This window comes from Symsagittifera roscoffensis, chromosome 2 (genome assembly GCF_963678635.1).
Source record: "Symsagittifera roscoffensis chromosome 2, txSymRosc1.1, whole genome shotgun sequence".
Taxonomy (NCBI): domain Eukaryota; kingdom Metazoa; phylum Xenacoelomorpha; order Acoela; family Convolutidae; genus Symsagittifera; species Symsagittifera roscoffensis.
Genome location: NC_087063.1, coordinates 73,224,441 through 73,242,618, shown reverse-complemented (window position 1 = coordinate 73,242,618; position 18,178 = coordinate 73,224,441). Strand labels below are relative to the sequence as shown.

General features: G+C 33.3%; 1 protein-coding gene across 1 annotated transcript; it reads left to right on the top strand.

Annotated features, from left to right (window-relative positions):
• Positions 1 to 1,301: 1,301 nt before the first annotated feature.
• On the top strand, positions 1,302 to 9,496 carry LOC134839489 (UDP-galactose/UDP-N-acetylglucosamine transporter srf-3-like). The gene is made up of 6 exons (XM_063855061.1): positions 1,302 to 1,318; positions 4,155 to 4,197; positions 4,936 to 5,679; positions 5,963 to 6,217; positions 7,014 to 7,142; positions 9,183 to 9,496. Exons 3-6 carry the CDS (start codon positions 5,028 to 5,030, stop codon positions 9,494 to 9,496), a joined length of 1,350 nt encoding a protein of 449 aa, XP_063711131.1. The 5' UTR covers positions 1,302 to 1,318; positions 4,155 to 4,197; positions 4,936 to 5,027.
• Positions 9,497 to 18,178: the final 8,682 nt, after the last annotated feature.

Genomic DNA, 18,178 nt, shown 5'->3' with positions numbered 1-18,178 from the left:
TATTGATTCGTGACCTGCTCATATTTCTAATTTCAAGTTAGAATTTTTTTCTTTACTGGGAACAGAGTTTATGTTACAATTTTTTGAAGACTGGGGAACAGGTTTTTTTGCTCCCAACAGGAAAGGCAAATGGGTTCAAAAACATAAACTACAAACATAAACTACAAACATGGATAGTTGGATTCGGATATGGTCGCACAGAAAACTCGTACAGAAAATTCTCACAGAAAATTTCGAGCACATTGATTTAGATAAAGAACTCAAAAATGAGAATAAAAATTGAAGAAAACAATTACAATTTCAGTTTCAATGAATCTTTGCTACCATTGATTTAAGCAAACTCTTTCCTGTGCTTTTTTCTGGCAACGGCTATTGAAAAAATTTTAAGTATCTTTCTGTTAACCATTTTGTTTTGCCACAGTTATTTTAATTTTAGCACATTCTAATTTGTTCTGAAATTGCCTATTTGATTTTGCTGTTTCTAATTTTAAGTATAATAAAACATGTTTATCAGTTTCGATATTTTTTTCATTCTGTTACAAATTTTTGGAAAAAATTTCGTTTTCACTTTTGACTTATCGTTTCCGGTAGAAATAGGAAATCTATTGACTTCTCAGTTATCAAGAACACGCAGATAAACGAATAATTTGAACACAGGTATGTACTAAATTCATGAAAAATTTCTTGTTTACAATGAAAAACATAGTTTTTGTCATTAAAGTTATATATATTACACTTCGCAATGCGCACAGTAAAAGAGACGCCGAAATCTTCAAATCACTCTTATTGGCGCGGAGTGCGGGTCATGTTGCGCAATGGAGAAACATTCAACTCGAACTTGATTTTGATTTCCTTTGATATGGATACTGGCAACATACCTGTTTTCTTTACAATAATACAATTTTATATCTGAAGCGTTAGTTTTTTTTTGTAGAAAAATGGCAAATTTAAGATCCATTAAAGAGATTGGGAAACTTTTTAAATAAAACGATTTTTCCTGACAAGATAATTCCGTCCACTAGGAAATGATTTTAGTCAGTTGCATTGAATGCAGTCATGAAAACAAAAGTATATAAGTATCACAAACTACGCATGCGTTTAACGAACATACTATTTCTCCGTTTTATTTTAAATAATTTCATCAATTAGTAATGAAAGAAAAAAATCTGTCTCAAATCGTATACACACGAAATCGCAACAGAATTTTTTTCACGTATATGGCGGTGATTTTTGAATTTTCAAATTAAGCATTCATTTCTTAATAATTCATCTCGATGTATGCTTTAAACCTTACAGTCTTCTACTTCTAGATTTCAACGTAACTTTTTTTCTTTTATATCTTTTTTATTCATTTCTTTTTTTCCCTGTCTGAAAAATAACCAATGATCTCGAAAAAGTTCGTATTCTTATTTTTTTCGCAATCAATAAGCCTGGTAAGTTTTCATTTTTTCTTGATTCCTGTAAAAAATTAATCTAATCATCAGAAAAATTATTAAGCAGTCGATTGGTTTGCTTATTATGCATGTTAGAGTTCTTAAAAAAACTGCATAAAATGGGCGGTAATTTCCCACAAAATCAAATTTAAAAAAAGTACACCTTTAAATTTTTGCAAATTTTTTAAAATCAGATTTGAGTTTAAATTGGTGCGTACCCAAAATTCGTTTTCCTGGATAGTCAAAAAACTTTCAGAAATTTGTTAAACTCTGAAAAGAAATATTTGACAAAAAAATTGGACTGATACAATAGACTAAACGCATTTTACAGGTGTAACAGCTTTGCCTTGATGGAATTAGATAGCAATAAAGATAGACTATCTAAGATAGCAAAAAATAATTTTGATACGCAATATTGACTTTTTTGATACGCAATATTTTTTTGGCTATCCGAGATCAATTTTTTTTGGCTATCCGGGAACAATTTTTTTTCGACTAATCGCAAGCTAACATTTTTTGGCTTACCAAAAAAAAATAAGAGCCGTATAATGAATGCCTTGAGAGCGGTCCGGCCCAATTATGTGCGTGCTTCTTAGCATACTGTTCATTGCTCAATTGGAATTGAGTTTGGTTTCTCACATTTAAGACTAAAACTCTAACTGAAGCGTGTCGCATCAAAGACAGTTATTATTTCAATTGCGCAGAGTCAGCAGCACGCAAGCAAATCGCTACACTCCCGTTTTCAGATGAACGCGGGTACAACGCGCCAGAAATGAGTGCAAAATCCCGATTTTTTGCCATTTTTTCAAATCAATTATTTGCCTCTGTCTCAGAAAAATTTTTAGAAATAGCCTTTTTACAGCGTTTCGGTACAGCTCAAACTGATCAAACAGATCCAATTAAAAATCTCTTTTCAGAAAGGGGGAGTTTGGATTGATAAATAGATTATGTTAGCCGAATTTTTGATCAGAATGAAGCAAAATTAAAATTCTCAATACAAACTCTAGCTCTAATTTGCTGTATTTGTTCATAAGGCTAGAAATTCATAAGTAGATACCATTGGGGGGAGATTTTTAAGCAGATCCGTTCAATCTAATAAAAAAGGCCAATAGAAATTTCAATTTTTTCTAAAGGAATTCCCATCAGATTTTTCAATTTTTTTGAGGTTCTATAATTCACTTAGGGGTAGGGGCTATTATGGGTGAGAGGCTTTCTTTATTATAGATGATGTGAGAAGTTATTTTTTCAAGGATTAAAATTTGGCTTTTAGTGAATAGTTTTTGGCTATCAGGGAACTAATCTGTTTTTCGGCTTCCTCAATCATTCGATCTACTTAACAAGCTTCAGTATTCAATTAGAGGGGAGCTTTCAACAGTCCCAAGTACAACAGTGCCGAAAAAAGCGAGAAATTTTCAAAATAATTTAAACGCATTTTCTAAAAAGTGGGAAATTACTGACCCAAATTAACGAAAAAAATCACTCCAATTTCAGCGCTAAATTGTCTGCAACTGCAAATTAAAAAATTGTTTTGGCGCCAAACGAGAAAAGTTGCAAATTTTGAGCGAGAAAAGTTGCAAGTTTTCTTGCTCAAAATTTTAAAGTGCCATTTACTTAAGATTATTAACGATTGCCGTTCAGTTTTTGATTGCCGCACTTAATATGTTGAAATTTGTTCAAATTTTCGGCCCTGTTGAACTAATTTTGTTTTTCAGCTCTGTTGTACTTCGGTACTGCTGTATTGCCCCAATTAGAGGGAATGGGTTGTTACGAATGTTTAATAAGTCATTTTTTCGACCAATCAAAACGCTGCAAAAATAAAGTTTTCAAAAGAAAGCTTTAGTGCCATTTAACTGTTTTACTTTAAGAGGTGGAGATCCTTTAGTGGAAAACATAGAGGGGGAATTGTTAAGTAGATCCAATAGTTCTTCCCAATTTTCTGTAGCACATACCAAATAGCAATAGTTGTGCCATCTTGCCAATATTAAGAAAATGGTTTTGAAGCCGCGTAGAAGCTCAAACCACATGCAAAAAAAAACCATTTCGCAAAAAAAAACCTTTGAGATGCAAAGAAAGGTTAGCAAAAAAATCAGTCTGCGACATAGAGATATTTGTGTGCTTGATGTTTGACTGAACAGTTTGAGCGTAGAAACCGTTTGCGTGTACAAGCTTGATAATAGCTTAGCCCAAAAAGCTTAGATCAAGCCGGGGAGAAAAAAAATATACATTTCAGAGTCTTGGCTACCAGTTTTTGCTTTTATGACACTCATTTTTCGTCATTTTTCATACCTGTTTTTGTAGAGGCCCAAATATCATACTTGTTCCAAAAATAAAAAGATCTGTGACTCCATAGGTCATTGTTTCCGAGCCAGTCAAAAATCTACCGATGTTGCTATCATCACAGAATACCGTTCAGATTTTGTTTAAAAAATTTTCTTTTTTTGAACTTATAAACCGTTTCCCTCCCCTCCCCTTCCCCTCTCTCACTAGATATCAATCATCAATTTTATGCTCTGACTAATAAGTTTACGAAATTGTACTATTACACAAAATGTGTTTCTAACACCAGACTCTCAACTCACAGGCCAACTTTCATGACAATTGGACAACACGAGCTAAATTTAGAAATCTTTCAAAATTTCAAGTGGGGAGGGGGGGGGGGGGGGGAGGATCGGAAGAGGAAGGGGCGCTTTTAAATAATCATTTTCTGTTTGTTCGTTTTAGCAATGTCAATCACTTTATAGTTCAAATGCAAAACGCAAATACAGTGCTGATTTAAATTAACCGGACAAAACGCGTTAAACTTGAAATTTAACTCAAAGTTTTTCTCAAATTGGGTTGAGTTTAGGTGAAAACTTATGAAGACAAAACTTGCTTAAAATTTTGGCAGAATTAATATGGTGTAATTTGTTTTGCAAAATTCGGGTCCGAAATTTTACCCCAAAAATGGGTCATTTTGGCTTTTCTTGGTTAATCAAAAATTACGCCAAAAATACCCAGTCGATCACAGACATAATTATATAAAAGTGAGCCCCTTATGTAGCCCAACAAACTTTAAGAAGGGTATTTTCTCCAAAATGTTGTATAAGTTAATTTATTTTTGTTTGATAGACAAAAAAGGTCGTTTTTACTATATAAAATACCAACTTTTTATTTAAAAACAATTTTGAAACATTTTGCAATTTTTTTTGGAGAAAACACCCTTCATAAAGTTTGTTGGGCTACGTAAGGGGCTCACTTTGATATAATTATGTCTGTGATCGACTGGGTATTTTTGGCGTAATTTTTGATTAACCAAGAAAAGCCAAAATGACCCATTTTTGGGGTAAAATTTCGGACCCGAATTTCGCAAAACAAATTACACCATATTGATTCTGCTAAAATTCTAAGCAAGTTTTGTCTTCATAAGTTTTCACCTAAACTCAACCCAATTTGAGAAAAACGGGTTTTAAATTTCAAGTTTAACGCGTTTTGTCCGGTTAATTTAAATCAGCACTGTATACAGACAATGATCACGTACGATTAATTCAAGAGAATGCAACCATCATAGACTCATTAATCGCGCATCGCAAACTTCGACGTCGGATCTTTGCAATCATGTCTAAGATCATGAACTTGACGTTGTTTTTAACTCTCACTTTTCTTATGACCTTGAATGTCGTGCTCATTAATGACACCAGAAAAGAAAGGAATTCAGAAGTCGATAAGTACAGCTCAACTACAACTGTTTTTTTAATCGAAGTTATCAAACTTGGGCTATGTTTGGTGTTCTTATTTATTACCTGCGGCACATCGCCCACCAAATTTATGAAGTCGATTGAAATTGAAATTTTTGGAAAGCTTACTGAAACTTTGAAATGTTCGATTCCGGCGCTTATTTACGTAGTTCAGAATAATTTAGCGTACGTTGCTTTGCAGTACCTCGACCCCGGAACTTTCACAGTCACGGCTCAAATCAAGTTATTAACGACTGCCGTGTTTATGCGTCTTCTGCTTGGAAAAGTTCTAAAAAACGTACAGTGGGTTTCTTTGGTTATCCTTCTAATCGGAGTTTCTCTAGCGGAAGTGGACCAGTTTGCTTCGCCGACCGTTCGGTCAAGCGAGAAGCTTTTGGACGTCGCTATATCACAGTTGCCGAACAACAGAAACACCCAGATAATAATACCACCAGGAACACCAATAAAGTATTCCTTGATAAATGGTACAGAATCGCAGAGCTTAGATCGTCTGCTATACAGCAATACAACAGGTAGTTTAGTTTTTTCAGTCTACAAAAATAAGCTGATATCAACTAAAATTTATCGAAGTTGCAGAACCCCCCGCAAATTTTTTAAATTAGTTAAATGCAAGTGAATTATTGAAAATGGGGGTGAAATTTTTACGAGGGGAAATTGTTCCGGGGTAAAAAAAGAAACAATTTTCATGATAATGAGGGGGAAGGTGAACAAAACTTTAAAAAATAAAAAATACATATATCAGGTGCTTGCGTGGGCGGTAAAAGACCTATTTTTTGTCTTTTTCTGCTGTTCCAGGCAGAGACTTGTCAGATGTAGCGAAGAGAGAAACAATTCAGAGGGAGGGAAACTGGGACTACTTGAAGGGTCTGATGGCAGCTGTGACCATGACCTTTACCTCTGCACTGGCGGGAGTGTACATGGAGAAACTACTCAAAGCGTCATCTTCATCATCATCATCACAGTCACAGTCATCTTCTTCTTCACCTTCTTCCGCTCCCTCCTTGCCATCATCACCTTCTTTGTCGCCGAAGGAAACAAAAAACAACACAGGTCGGTAAATTTCACACATTGCAGTTGTCAGGGGTAAACAAAGGTAAACAGAGGAGGGTTTGGTGTTTTCTCGAGAGGGGAGGCAGATGGTAAAAAAATTTCAGTAAACTTTGACCTTTTTTTAGGCTGACTAAATTGATTTTCCGAGCTCTCCAAAAGCAGTAAAAAGACCCTCCTTTGGCTAAATCTTGAAAAACAGGCCAACAAAAGCGTTCTTAGGCACTTGTTGGAAAGTTTTGACCAAAAAATCGCGTTTTTTTTCGGCGCGCGCTTCACCCTAAAAATTAGTAGTTTTTAGCGTCAAAGGCGCCTTTACAAAAGTTTAGGGTTCGTCAGCGAAAAATGGATATCTCAAAATAGTACAAAGGGGGACTCTTTGCGTCGACGAGTGGTAAAACTTTTCTCATCAATTCGGAAAATCAATTTGGTCAGAATAAACAAAGTTCTATGAAACTTTCGAAATGAAACTCTATATCCGAACCTAGATGCGACGGAAAAGCTGAGCCAATTTTTTTGTGCTTCTTAACCACCCCTTTTGCTTGGGCGGATCATATTTCTGAAAAAGCTTAAGCTCTTTGTAAATCAAAGTGAAATATGACAATTTGATCAAGTTATTAGATTCGAGTTTTTTCTACTATTCAGATCAATCTCGTATGAGCAATTCCCGAGCAATGTTTCGTTGTAATTTACGGGGGCTGGCAAGAAAGATGAGTTGGGAAACTGCATAATTGTCAACTTTGTAAATCACTGTTAAGTTTGTTTAAATGAGTTTAATCTCTTCTGGTTCATTGCATAGATGCAAGCACAGTGCAGTTGTCGCCAGTGGGTAGTCTGTGGATGAGGAACATCCAGATGTTCATCTTCTCCATCCCCTCCTCCCTCATCGGCTGCATGGCCAAGGACGGATTAGTCATTCAAGAGAAAGGTGCTCACTTCACAGTTGGCATGGCACGACCATTTAAGCATAAGCCAAATACATCGACCAAAATTACAAAATGTGTCTGGATAGGTGGGCGAAAAAAAACAGCCTAATGTCCCACATTTTAAAATTTTAGAAAGAATAGAGATTTTAGGACATGAAATTCCCTTGTAACTTTTTCTCCTTTTCAAAACGCGGACGTAACTCGACGGGAAATTTCAATAAATGGTTTTTTGGAAAAAAAATTGACCTGGGAAGTTCGGTTGTATAGAAAATGTTGACGTGTCGGAGATGAAAATTGTTGGTAAATAATGCAAAGAAAGGAGGGGAAAGTGTTCAGATTCGGTGACCAAAATTTCAGGAAATCGAGTTCTTCAACGCTCAAAAGACCGCCTTTTTTGTTCCTACTTTCGATACGAAAGTAATGGAATATTTGTGCTCGGGTGGGTTTTTTTCTTCAGACAAATTGTGACTTTTTAACTAGCTATTTCTGAAGGAATTTTTAAAAATCATTCAAAAGGTATTGTTGTCTTGACCTTAAATTTGAAAAGATATTTTACCTGTGATCATTTTTCGTAAAGTTATGAGGGTCTAAAGATTACCATTTTGGCCAATTTGGGACAATTAACGCGCGATATATTTCGCGCTATTAACGCGTAAACCGAGATTTAATCCGTCTTAGACATCGTTCCAAATTGGTTGAAAGAAGCTTTTTTGTCATAATTGATTAGTTACAATGAGCGAAATCTATTCTTTTGTACTTCATATGGCGTGTGGGGGGATGATTTCATAAAAAGATTTCAAATTTTACAATTTTTTTTTTCATTTTTTTATTACATTTAATTTTTTTAATGTTGCTACTTCTCCGTAAACCTTAAAAGGCAGTCGGAACATTCAGGGCTTCATCCTGATACGAGCACTCTTGTTACTTTTTTGACTCCAACAAAAAGATCACAGAGTACCCGGGTTGACCTCCATAGGCCAAAAATGCTTATCATACAATTCCATAAACTAAGTCTATGAAAAAATACTAATCATACAAATTTCATGCAGTTTGCTAAAATAGAGTCGTCGAATTTTCGAAAAAATTTTATCTCTTGTTTTGGCATAAAATTCGGTGTATCGTACTAAATAAAAAAGTAAAAATTTTTTGTCAAAAAAAATGCTCATCATACAATTTCCATATATGGAAAATGTATGACTAGCATTTTTTTGATGGCGAGGACCAAATTTTTTCAAAGTTTAATCATGCAAAATTTAAATTTTTGTGTGTATAACGTAGCCCTGAATATACTAATATTGGATTTTTTTTCCTTTCCTTTTCATAACTTTTTCAAAAACGCTTAAAACTCCTCTTTTTTTGTATGACATGTTTTTGTATGCCTTGATTATTGTCTGGTAATTTAAAAATTCAAATTTTAGAAATAATCATCTTCGAAAATTTTTGCCAAAATTAAAAAAGTTTGTTACTTTCGTTATATTATTTGTGTGAGACAGAACTAAAACATTTCAGGCTGTTTCCAATGCATTTTTAAGAGCCAAAACGCCAATCTTCAAACCCCCATAACCTTACGAAAATGATCACAGGTAAAATATCTTCTCAAAGTAAGCTCAGGACAACAATACCTTTTGAATGATTTTTAAAAATCTTGTCAAATATGGCTAGTTAAAAAGTCGAAATTTGTCTGAAGAAAAACAACCCACCCCGAGCACAAATTTTCCGTTACTTTCGTTACGAAAATCGGAACAATAATTCGTTCATTCTGTTTAATTTGGTTCAAGTAGATATATGGTATTCTCAATTTGACAAAGAGGGGTGGATATAAGAGTAACGAGGCGGCGCAGTATTGGTCAAAAGTAACCAAGTTGTGCCTAAATGTAGTCATGTTGGCTGTTACGAGAGCTCAAAATTAGTTTGGTTCTAAAAACAGACAAGCCTTTTTGAACATTCTCCCCACCTCTCGCAATTATAGATGCGCCATTGATGAAAAAATTAATCTGGCTTAATTTAAAATAAAACTACAAGCTGTGCCAACTCTGAAAAAGGATTCACGCATGGATACACGCTGAATGTCTGGCTCATTGTCTTGTCCGGATCTCTGGGCGGGCTAGCGACTGCCCTGATGTTGAAATACTTGGACAACATCTATAAAAATTTTGCCAGTTCTTTCTCAATTCTCTTGGCGGCTCTTTGTTCGATGATTTTGTACAGAAAACAGTATCATGAGTTATTCTTTATTGGCTGCACGATGGTGTGTTCATCACTGTTTATGTATCATAAAAATAGCGAAACTGCAGCTACTAGAGCAATTTTAACTCCCTCATCACAAAACCACACTAAATCCTTCTTCCGTGTATAGTGAACTCTTATACATATATTTATATATATTATTTTTCTAGAATTTTCGTAAAATGGAGGAAGGTTTTCAAAAAAGTTATTAAATATTGTCTTTTTATTTCAAGTAAGTAAATTGATTTTCCATGGAGGCATGGCATTAATATAGCTCTCCTTAATTGCTATATTGAACCATATTTTGCCAAAATGTTCTGCTCAGAAGCCAAACTTCAGAAGCCAAGTTGAGCAAAAATAATGTTTTAGGATATTCTTCAACATTTTTTTTCGGTGCGCACTTCCTCATAATTTTAGTAGCGGCCAAAGGCACCTTCAAAAAAATTAAGGACTAGTCGACCCAATATGGATGTAAAAAAAAGTACAGAAGGCTGGATTCCAAGTGGGCTGGGCGTCAAACCTGCAGATATTTGCATTAGAATGAAGGAGTTTTTTTCGATACTAAGAATAACAGCCTAACAGTCCAAATTTGCAAATATGGAACTTTGTAACTTAAGCTGGAAAAGTGCAGACATCTGTATGTTAAATTTTGTATCCAAAAAAAACGTATCGAAGAAAGTCACCTTCGATAATGTGCCATTGTGCAAATTCGAGCAATATTCATTTACTTCAGCTGTTAAAATTTGGAGGTCAATCTCCCCTATTTTTTTAACTTCCATTACGAGGCCAAACTGTGCATTTTGTGCATTGTAAGCGGATTCCACAACAAGGACGCTCCTTTTGTTCTTTTGTTCTTTACTTTCCTTTGATCGTTCCGACAAAATTTTCACATGTTTAAAGACTTGTCCATGGAATCCAGGAACATACAGACACAAAATTGTGCTCCTATCCAGTGCACAGTTTGGCCTCGTAATTTCGCTCCAGTAAATGAAAATAATTACAAACTTTATATTTGGTTTAATTGTTCTCTAAATAACTTTTTATTGTTTAGTAAGTTTTATTGTTATCATTCAATTTAAATTGAAAGTTTCACTGGAAATTGTTCTAAATAAAATTATAAGGTTGCTTGCATCATAGCTAGAACCTGAATGTTCCGACTGCGTTTTAAACTCTATGAAAAAGCCTTCGCTCAAAAAATGAATCAATTAAAAATAAATTTTTTGCTTTTTTTTGAAAATCATCAGTCCACATGTTTAATATAAATTGATTCGTTTTACGCGCAGCCAAGTGTTAAAAAGACCAAATAGGTTGCCTCAAATCAGTTTAAAACAGTTTTTAGAACCAAATAAATTTCCGTCTACGCGTTGGTAGCACGAAATATATAGCTCATTAATTAATCCAAATTGGCCAAATTGGCAATCTTTAAAACCCCATTACTTTACAGAAAAAGATCGCAGGTTAAATATTGTTTTAATTTTGAGCTCAAACCAACAGTACCTTTCGCATGAGTAATAAATATCCGTCAAAAATTGCTATTTGAAAAGTCGAAGTTTGTCTGAAGAAAAAAAAAACAAACTCGAGCACAACTGTTCCGGCATTTTTTTTAAAAAACGAAACAATAACTGACTTAATGGACTAAAATTGAGAGCGCGTTAAAGGGGTTAAAAATTCTAGCGCTTGCTTTCGTTGAAATGTTCTTTATGGAAATTAACCAATTTCCGGGTCAACTAAGAATTTTAACTTAAAAAAATTGAATCAGCGAAACAAGCAGGCGGCGCTAAATTGGTAGGAAGAAAGCTTCAGGCCAGAAAGAAGACTAATTGTCCAAAAATTATGTTGCCCAATCAGAGTTTAGTTTTGAAAAGTTAGAGAGAATGAGAATTGAGCTGGAAAAAAAATGTTAAATGTTTAAAGGAGGGTTGGTCGAAAAATTTTGCGCATTCGCCTTTTCTTCCATAAGACTAGCAGCTGTTTTGGAATATTCAAACGTGACTGATTATCGTGTAATTTCTTTGTTTAACAGGAAATTTTGAGTTTATTCATAAGTCTGTCACAATCGTAAAAAAACTCTTGTAAGATTTTTCAAGATCATTTCATTCTGCAGGCATTGTACAATCTTACAATACAGACATTTGTCTGTGAAAATCAAAAAATCTGACAAAATAATTTTTTTTTGTCGAAATTTCACTAGATAGTTTTTTCGCCAGAAACTTAAAAAGTTAAATTGTTACTGCCAGAATTTATACGAATTTTTTTTTGTCAGAGTCTTACAAAATTAATTTTTTCCTTCAAATGCTTAGTTTCAATCTGCTCATCACCAATCTGAAAAACGCTTTAACATCTAAATGCGTAAGCTAAGTTCACTCAAAACAAAATTATCAGTTAATGCAAGTATCAAAATTAACTAATAATCACCACATATTATGAACTAAAATTATTTTTTGCAAATTTAGGTTTCAATTTTCTGGGTGATTTTAACAATCGAAGTAGTTTTAGACAATCAAGTGTATAAGATGAACTATTCAATTAGAGCATATGTATCTCAAAGTAACATACTAACAATAATTTGGTTTGTTTTACATTAAACGCAGTCGGTGCGCACTTCCTCATAATTTTAGTAGCGGCCAAAGGCACCTTCAAAAAAATTAAGGCCTAGTCGACCCAATATGGATGTCAAAAAAAAGTACAGAAGGCGGGATTCCAAGTGGGCTGGGCGTCAAACCTGCAGATATTTGCATTAGAATGAAGGATTTTTTTTCGATACTAAGAATAACAGCCTAACAGTCCAAATTTGCAAATATGGAACTTTGTAACTTAAGCTGGAAAAGTGCAGACATCTGTATGTTAAATTTTGTATCCAAAAAAAAACGTATCGAAGAAAGTCACCTTCGATAATGTGCCATTGTGCAAATTCGAGCAATATTCATTTACTTCAGCTGTTAAAATTTGGAGGTCAATCTCCCTATTTTTTTACTTCCATTACGAGGCCAAACTGTGCATTTTGTGCATTTTAAGCGGATTCCACAACAAGGACGCTCCCTTTGTTCTTTTGTTCTTTACTTTCCTTTGATCGTTCCAACAAAATTTTCACATGTTTAAAGACTTGTCCCTGGAATCCAGGAACATACAGACACAAAATTGTGCTCCTATCCAGTGCACAGTTTGGCCTCGTAATGTCACTCCAGTAAATGAAAATAATTACAAACTTTATATTTGGTTTAGTTGTTCTATAAATAACTTTTTATTGTTTAGTAAGTTTTATTGTTATCATTCAATTTAAATTGAAAGTTTCACTCGAAATTGTTCTAAATAAAATTATAAGGTTGCTTGCATCATAGCTAGAACCTGAATGTTCTGACTGCGTTTTAAACTCTATGAAAAAGCCTTCGCTCAAAAAATTAATCAATTAAAAATAATTTTTTTGCTTTTTTTTGAAAATCATCAGTCCACATGTTTAATATAAATTGATTCGTTTTACGCGCAGCCAAGTGTTAAAAAGACTAAATAGGTTGCCTCAAATCAATTTAGAACAGTTTTTAGAACAAAATAAATTTCCGTCCACGCGTTGGTAGCACGAAATATATAGCTCATTAATTAATCCAAATTGGCCAAATTGGCAATCTTTAAAACCCCATTACTTTACAAAAAAAGATCGCAGGTAAAATATTGTTTTAAGTTTGAGCTCAAACCAACAGTGCCTTTTGCATGATTAATAAATTTCCGTCGAAAATTGCTATTTGAAAAGTCGAAGTTTGTCTAAAGAAAAAAAAACAAACTCGAGCACAACTGTTCCGGCATTTTTTTTAAAAAAAAAAACGAAACAATAACTGACTTAGTGGACTAAAATTGAGAGCGCGTTAAAGGGGTTAAAAATTCTAGAGCTTGCTTTAGTTGAAATGTTCTTTATGGAAATTAACCAATTTCCGGGTCAGCTAAGAATTTTAACTTAAAAAAATTGAATCAGCGAAACAAGCAGGCGGCGCTAAATTGGTAGGAAGAAAACTTCAGGCCAGAAAGAAGACTAATTGTCCAAAAATTATGTTGCCCAATCAGAGTTTAGTTTTGAAAAATTTGAGAGAATGAGAATTGAGCTGGAAAAAATACTGTTAAATGTTTAAAGGAGGGTTGGTTGAAAAATTTTGCGCATTCGCCTTTTCTTCCATAAGACTAGTAGCTGTTTTGGAATATTCAAACGTGACTGATTATCGTGTAATTTCTTTGTTTAACAGGAAATTTTGAGTTTATTCATAAGTCTGTCACAATCGCAAAAAAACTCTTGTAAGATTTTTCAAGATCATTTCATTCTGCAGGCATTGTACAATCTTACAATACAGACATTTGTCTGTGAAAATCAAAAAATCTGACAAAATAATTTTTTTTGTCGAAATTTCACTAGATAGTTTTTTCGCCAGAAACTTAAAAAGTTAATTTGTTACTGCCAGAATTTATACGAATTTTTTTGTCAGAGTCTTACAAAATTGATTTTTTCCTTCAAATGCTTAGTTTCAATCTGCTCATCACCAATCTGAAAAACGCTTTAACATCTAAATGCGTAAGCTAAGTTCACTCAAAACAAAATTATCAGTTAATGCAAGTATCAAAATTAACTAATAATCACCACATATTATGGACTAAAATTATTTTTTGCAAAATAACGTTTCAATTTTCTGGGTGATTTTAACAATCGAAGTAGTTTTAGACAATCAAGTGTATAAGATGAACTATTCAATTAGAGCATATGTATCTCAAAGTAACATACTAACAATAATTTGGTTTGTTTTATATTAAACGCAGTCTAGTTTTTGAAAAAAAGTGGTGAAGATTGTAGCTTCAAGGAAATCACAGGCGAACTAATAAAAAAATCAGACGGTTTTTTAAATTAAACATCGGGACAAAAAGTTAACTGATATGCTCGACAGAAAATATATTTTTGGTAATGAAAAGTTCGAAAAAATACTGATGATTAGCAATTTGAAATTAATTGAAGTTCCCCCCTTTGGTACAATTTACAAAATCCATTTTTTGCCTACCGACCCTAAAATTTTTCTAATATATACTAACTTTGAGGGGGAGCGCGCGCCAAAAAAAAACGCTTTTTTTGTCAAAATTTTCCAAAAAGTGCCCAAAAACGGCTTTTTGACCTGTTTTCCAAAAATTTTCTCAAGAGGCTCGGAAAATCAACTTTGTCGGCTTAAAAAAAGGTTGTCAAACGTTTCAAAATTTTTTTTGAAAATCCGCCCCTTCGAGAAAAACCTAGATCCGCCCCTGACCATAAAGCAAAAAGAATTACGAAAACATTTATTCAAGAAAAAAATTAAGCTGGAAAGTATTGCATAAACAATTCTGTCAAGTTGAGAATCTTGTCCTCCCTTTCGAGAGGTGTCTGCGATGTTCTTTTTTTCAGATTTAATTACCCAAAATTGGATGAGATTGAAAATTCATTCAAATTACTCTGCGTATCGCACTTGGGTTTTAGCGATCGGTCTAAAAGTTACTTAAATTGTTACTGTTGAAGAAATCGTCGATCAACCAAAAAAAAACTTTTTTTGAAAATCTTTTGCAAAAAAAATTAGCCTAAACACAAAAAATAATCACGTTACTTCAACTAAATTCACTTTTTTCACACTTATTATAGAAAACGAGCAGAAAAAGATTGAAGTTTTCTTCAAAAAAATATGATCCAAATTTTCCAATTTTACTTCGAAACTTTGCAAAAAAAATATTGGGTTTTTACAAGCCACATGTCCATCAAGAGCGTATAAAAATTGAAAAAGGGAATGCAAGGAATTGCTATAAGCTAAGATCAACAGAAAAACCTAAAATTGAAAAAAAAATTAGGAAAGTTGAAAAAAAAGAGCTTCCAGATATCCTATAAGAACCTTGAAATTCAATTGTTACCTATAGAACTTTTAAAGTTACCCAATTTCATCAATCTTATAAAGTATGAAGTTAATACACAACGATAAAAGAGCTGAAACTCAACAAAATTAAAAAAAAAATCATGCACTTAAATCGACAGAAACTTAAAGCCTTAAGAGAACCCCTATAGCCAAATCTAAGTAGTAAAAATCTAGTATAAGTAGTATAACAAATCTAGTATAAGTAGTATAACAAATCTAGTATAAGTAGTATAACAAATCTAGTAAAAGTATTATAACAAGTAGTATAACAAATCGTATAACAAGTCGTATAACTTTTTTCAACTGTAAGCCAAGTATCACTTGAGGGGTGCCGGACATCAAGCCGACGCGACTTCAAGCCAAATCGTAAAATTAGGGACTTCAAGCCGAAAATTTTCTCATGAAGTCATGAAATAAGGATAATATGAAAATTTTTTGAAGAATTTTTCAATTTCATGACCTTTATTTGGTAATTATTAGCGATTTTATAAAATTTAAGCCTCCAAGTGATGTTTAGAAAAGTTGAAAAATAAAACACAGTGGTAGGTAATTTTCTTGTTTATAATTTATGCATTTCAAAAAACGGCTGATATTATTATCTAATGTCAATCCTAAGTGAATCATTGTCATAAATAACCCTTATTATGGATAAACTAGCCTAAGATTTTGAAAACCAATGTTTTACAGATGAAAAAAAAATGATTTGAGGTGCTTGTAAAGTTTAATTTTCGGCCTGAAGTCTCTTCGGCTTGACGTCCCGTCGGCTTGTTGTCCTAGACCCCACTTGAGTAGCTATCACATCAGATGTAGAACTACCTAAAAGTGATGTTCAAAGTGCAACATGCCTAGAAGTGAAGATCATTTAATTGCAGATCCCGTGCCCGTGAACAAATTGTTTACGGAGAAAAAATTTAGTAGCTAGTTGCAATACACTTGCTTATTGCAAGGGTAATAAAAGTTTTATGTGGTTCAATCGCTAAACTAAAAAAGTGACCAAATGTGAACATTTTATTAACCTGTTATAGAATTTCTAAATTTCATTGTTCTGATCGTTTGAAAAAAGTGGAGGAACTTTGTACTCGGGTGTTTTTCATGTAACCGACTATCCTTCTTTTTTTTGTGGTTTCAGTTTTCCTGAATGAAAGTCTTGTAGTCTTTCTGTTCTATTTGTAAAGCAAACCGCTATTTTGATTTTTCTCTCAGTTGTACTTATCTCCATTGATTTCAAAAATTTAAAATTGTTGGCTCATTTGATATTGATTACAAATTAAATTTTTTGAAGGATTTCTTAAGAAAATTTTTTTTCAATATATTTTGGCTAATGTAATTTGCTCTAAGAGCATAGTCTATTAGTTGAATTAGCTGACGCTGGATTTTCCCCAATATTTGTTGCAGTTTTTATTGCTTAGTTTCTGTGCAAAATTAGTTAGCGTTGTTATCTGAGCAGTAAGAAATATGTTCACTTGATAATTGATAATTTTATTAGCGCGAGCTATTTTCGCTTAAGCACAGCGCATTGAACCCTGCTCGCACTCAGGGGTCGAGGCTGAATGTTGTAAGGCTCTCGTATCCGTATCTTCAAGAAAAAAAAAACAGGTAGTTTGTAGGTACACTCCGTTATTGTTTGTCTTACAGTTCCAAGACTTGTTTTTTTTTCATAGCTTTTTTGCTATTCTAAAGTAAATTTTAAAATCTTTTACTTTTCTTTTTGAATTTTATAAATTCTCAAAAAAAATTGTAGTTTCTGAGCATGCTGTAGCATTCATGCTTGTTCTTTTCTTTTCTTTTGATTCAGTTTGAAAATAGTGGTTATTCGCTCGGCTGTCGATGCGTTTTTTCTTTTTGTCTGACATATTTTGTCGTCGTCTGTTTTTCAGTTGTGTACATCCTGTTAAATGCAAAAAAAAGACAAGCTATTTGAAAAAGATTTTTCAATTTTAAGTTTCTGTTTGGTCTTAAAGCAAAAAATCTTTTTTTTTGCTAGAAAAAACTGACTTTGCAATTCTCAAATAAAAACATAATAACAATATCTCAATGTTTTGTTACATCTTTTTACTAGGTACAGCGGAAAAGATTTGTTGGAAATTATTATTAATTTTACCCGAAGAAAAATAAACACCAAAAACGAGATAGTAGAAGCTTTTATTTCAAAAACAAAACTGACTTTCAACTCATTTAAATCTTCTAATTACAAAATGAACATTAGAAAAACACAAAGCACATTTTCAAACAAATCAAATTAAAAATCACACTCATCGGATCACTTGCCAACAAGAGTCCTTGTCAAATTTTGCGGTTGCACTCATCAAATGCTTTTTGTATTGAACTGCTGGCTGTAAAGTGGCAGTAATGGACCTGCAAAATTTTTTTGTTCAAAGCTATTTTGTATATGCCTAAGCCAATCGAAGGTTGGCTGCCCTTGTTGACTAAATTTTGGCCGTCTAAAGTTTGTCTTTCAAAACAGATTTTCATTCCACGGCTTTGCTCATACAAATGAAAAAAAAACCTGAATTTTTGCTCCTGAGGTGGAATAAATGCGCTGTGCATAAAAACCATCAAAACAACATCCTGGAAATATTTCCAGTTGATTTGAAAGACAAGCATGTTTACTTGAACAGTAACATGAGCGGTTTGAAAGACAAGCTTATTTATTGAAGCAGTAAAATTTGCAGCAATTTTTCCTGAGGACTTCAGCGGTAAAAGATTATGAACTTGAGACTCCTAACCAATCTTTTATTGGCAGAAAACAAAACTCCTAAATGGTTTCTCAAAAGAAAAGGACAAAAATATGCATTGGTCTTCCAACAAATGCAACAATTGTTTGTACGACGGTTTTAACCCGTGCATCCCAAATTACCAAAATTAAGCCTTAGTAAAAATATACGATCTGGTAAAACAGCAAAAATTTTGCA

Bases quoted from the DNA above. Each gene is read 5' to 3' on its own strand.
- LOC134839489 (XM_063855061.1), top strand. From the start codon at position 5,028: ATGTCTAAGATCATGAACTTGACGTTGTTTTTAACTCTCACTTTTCTT. The intron at 5,680-5,962 runs GTAGTTTAGTTT...CTGCTGTTCCAG, and splicing joins GCTATACAGCAATACAACAG to GCAGAGACTTGTCAGATGTA. The intron at 7,143-9,182 runs GTGCTCACTTCA...ACTCTGAAAAAG, and splicing joins ATTAGTCATTCAAGAGAAAG to GATTCACGCATGGATACACG.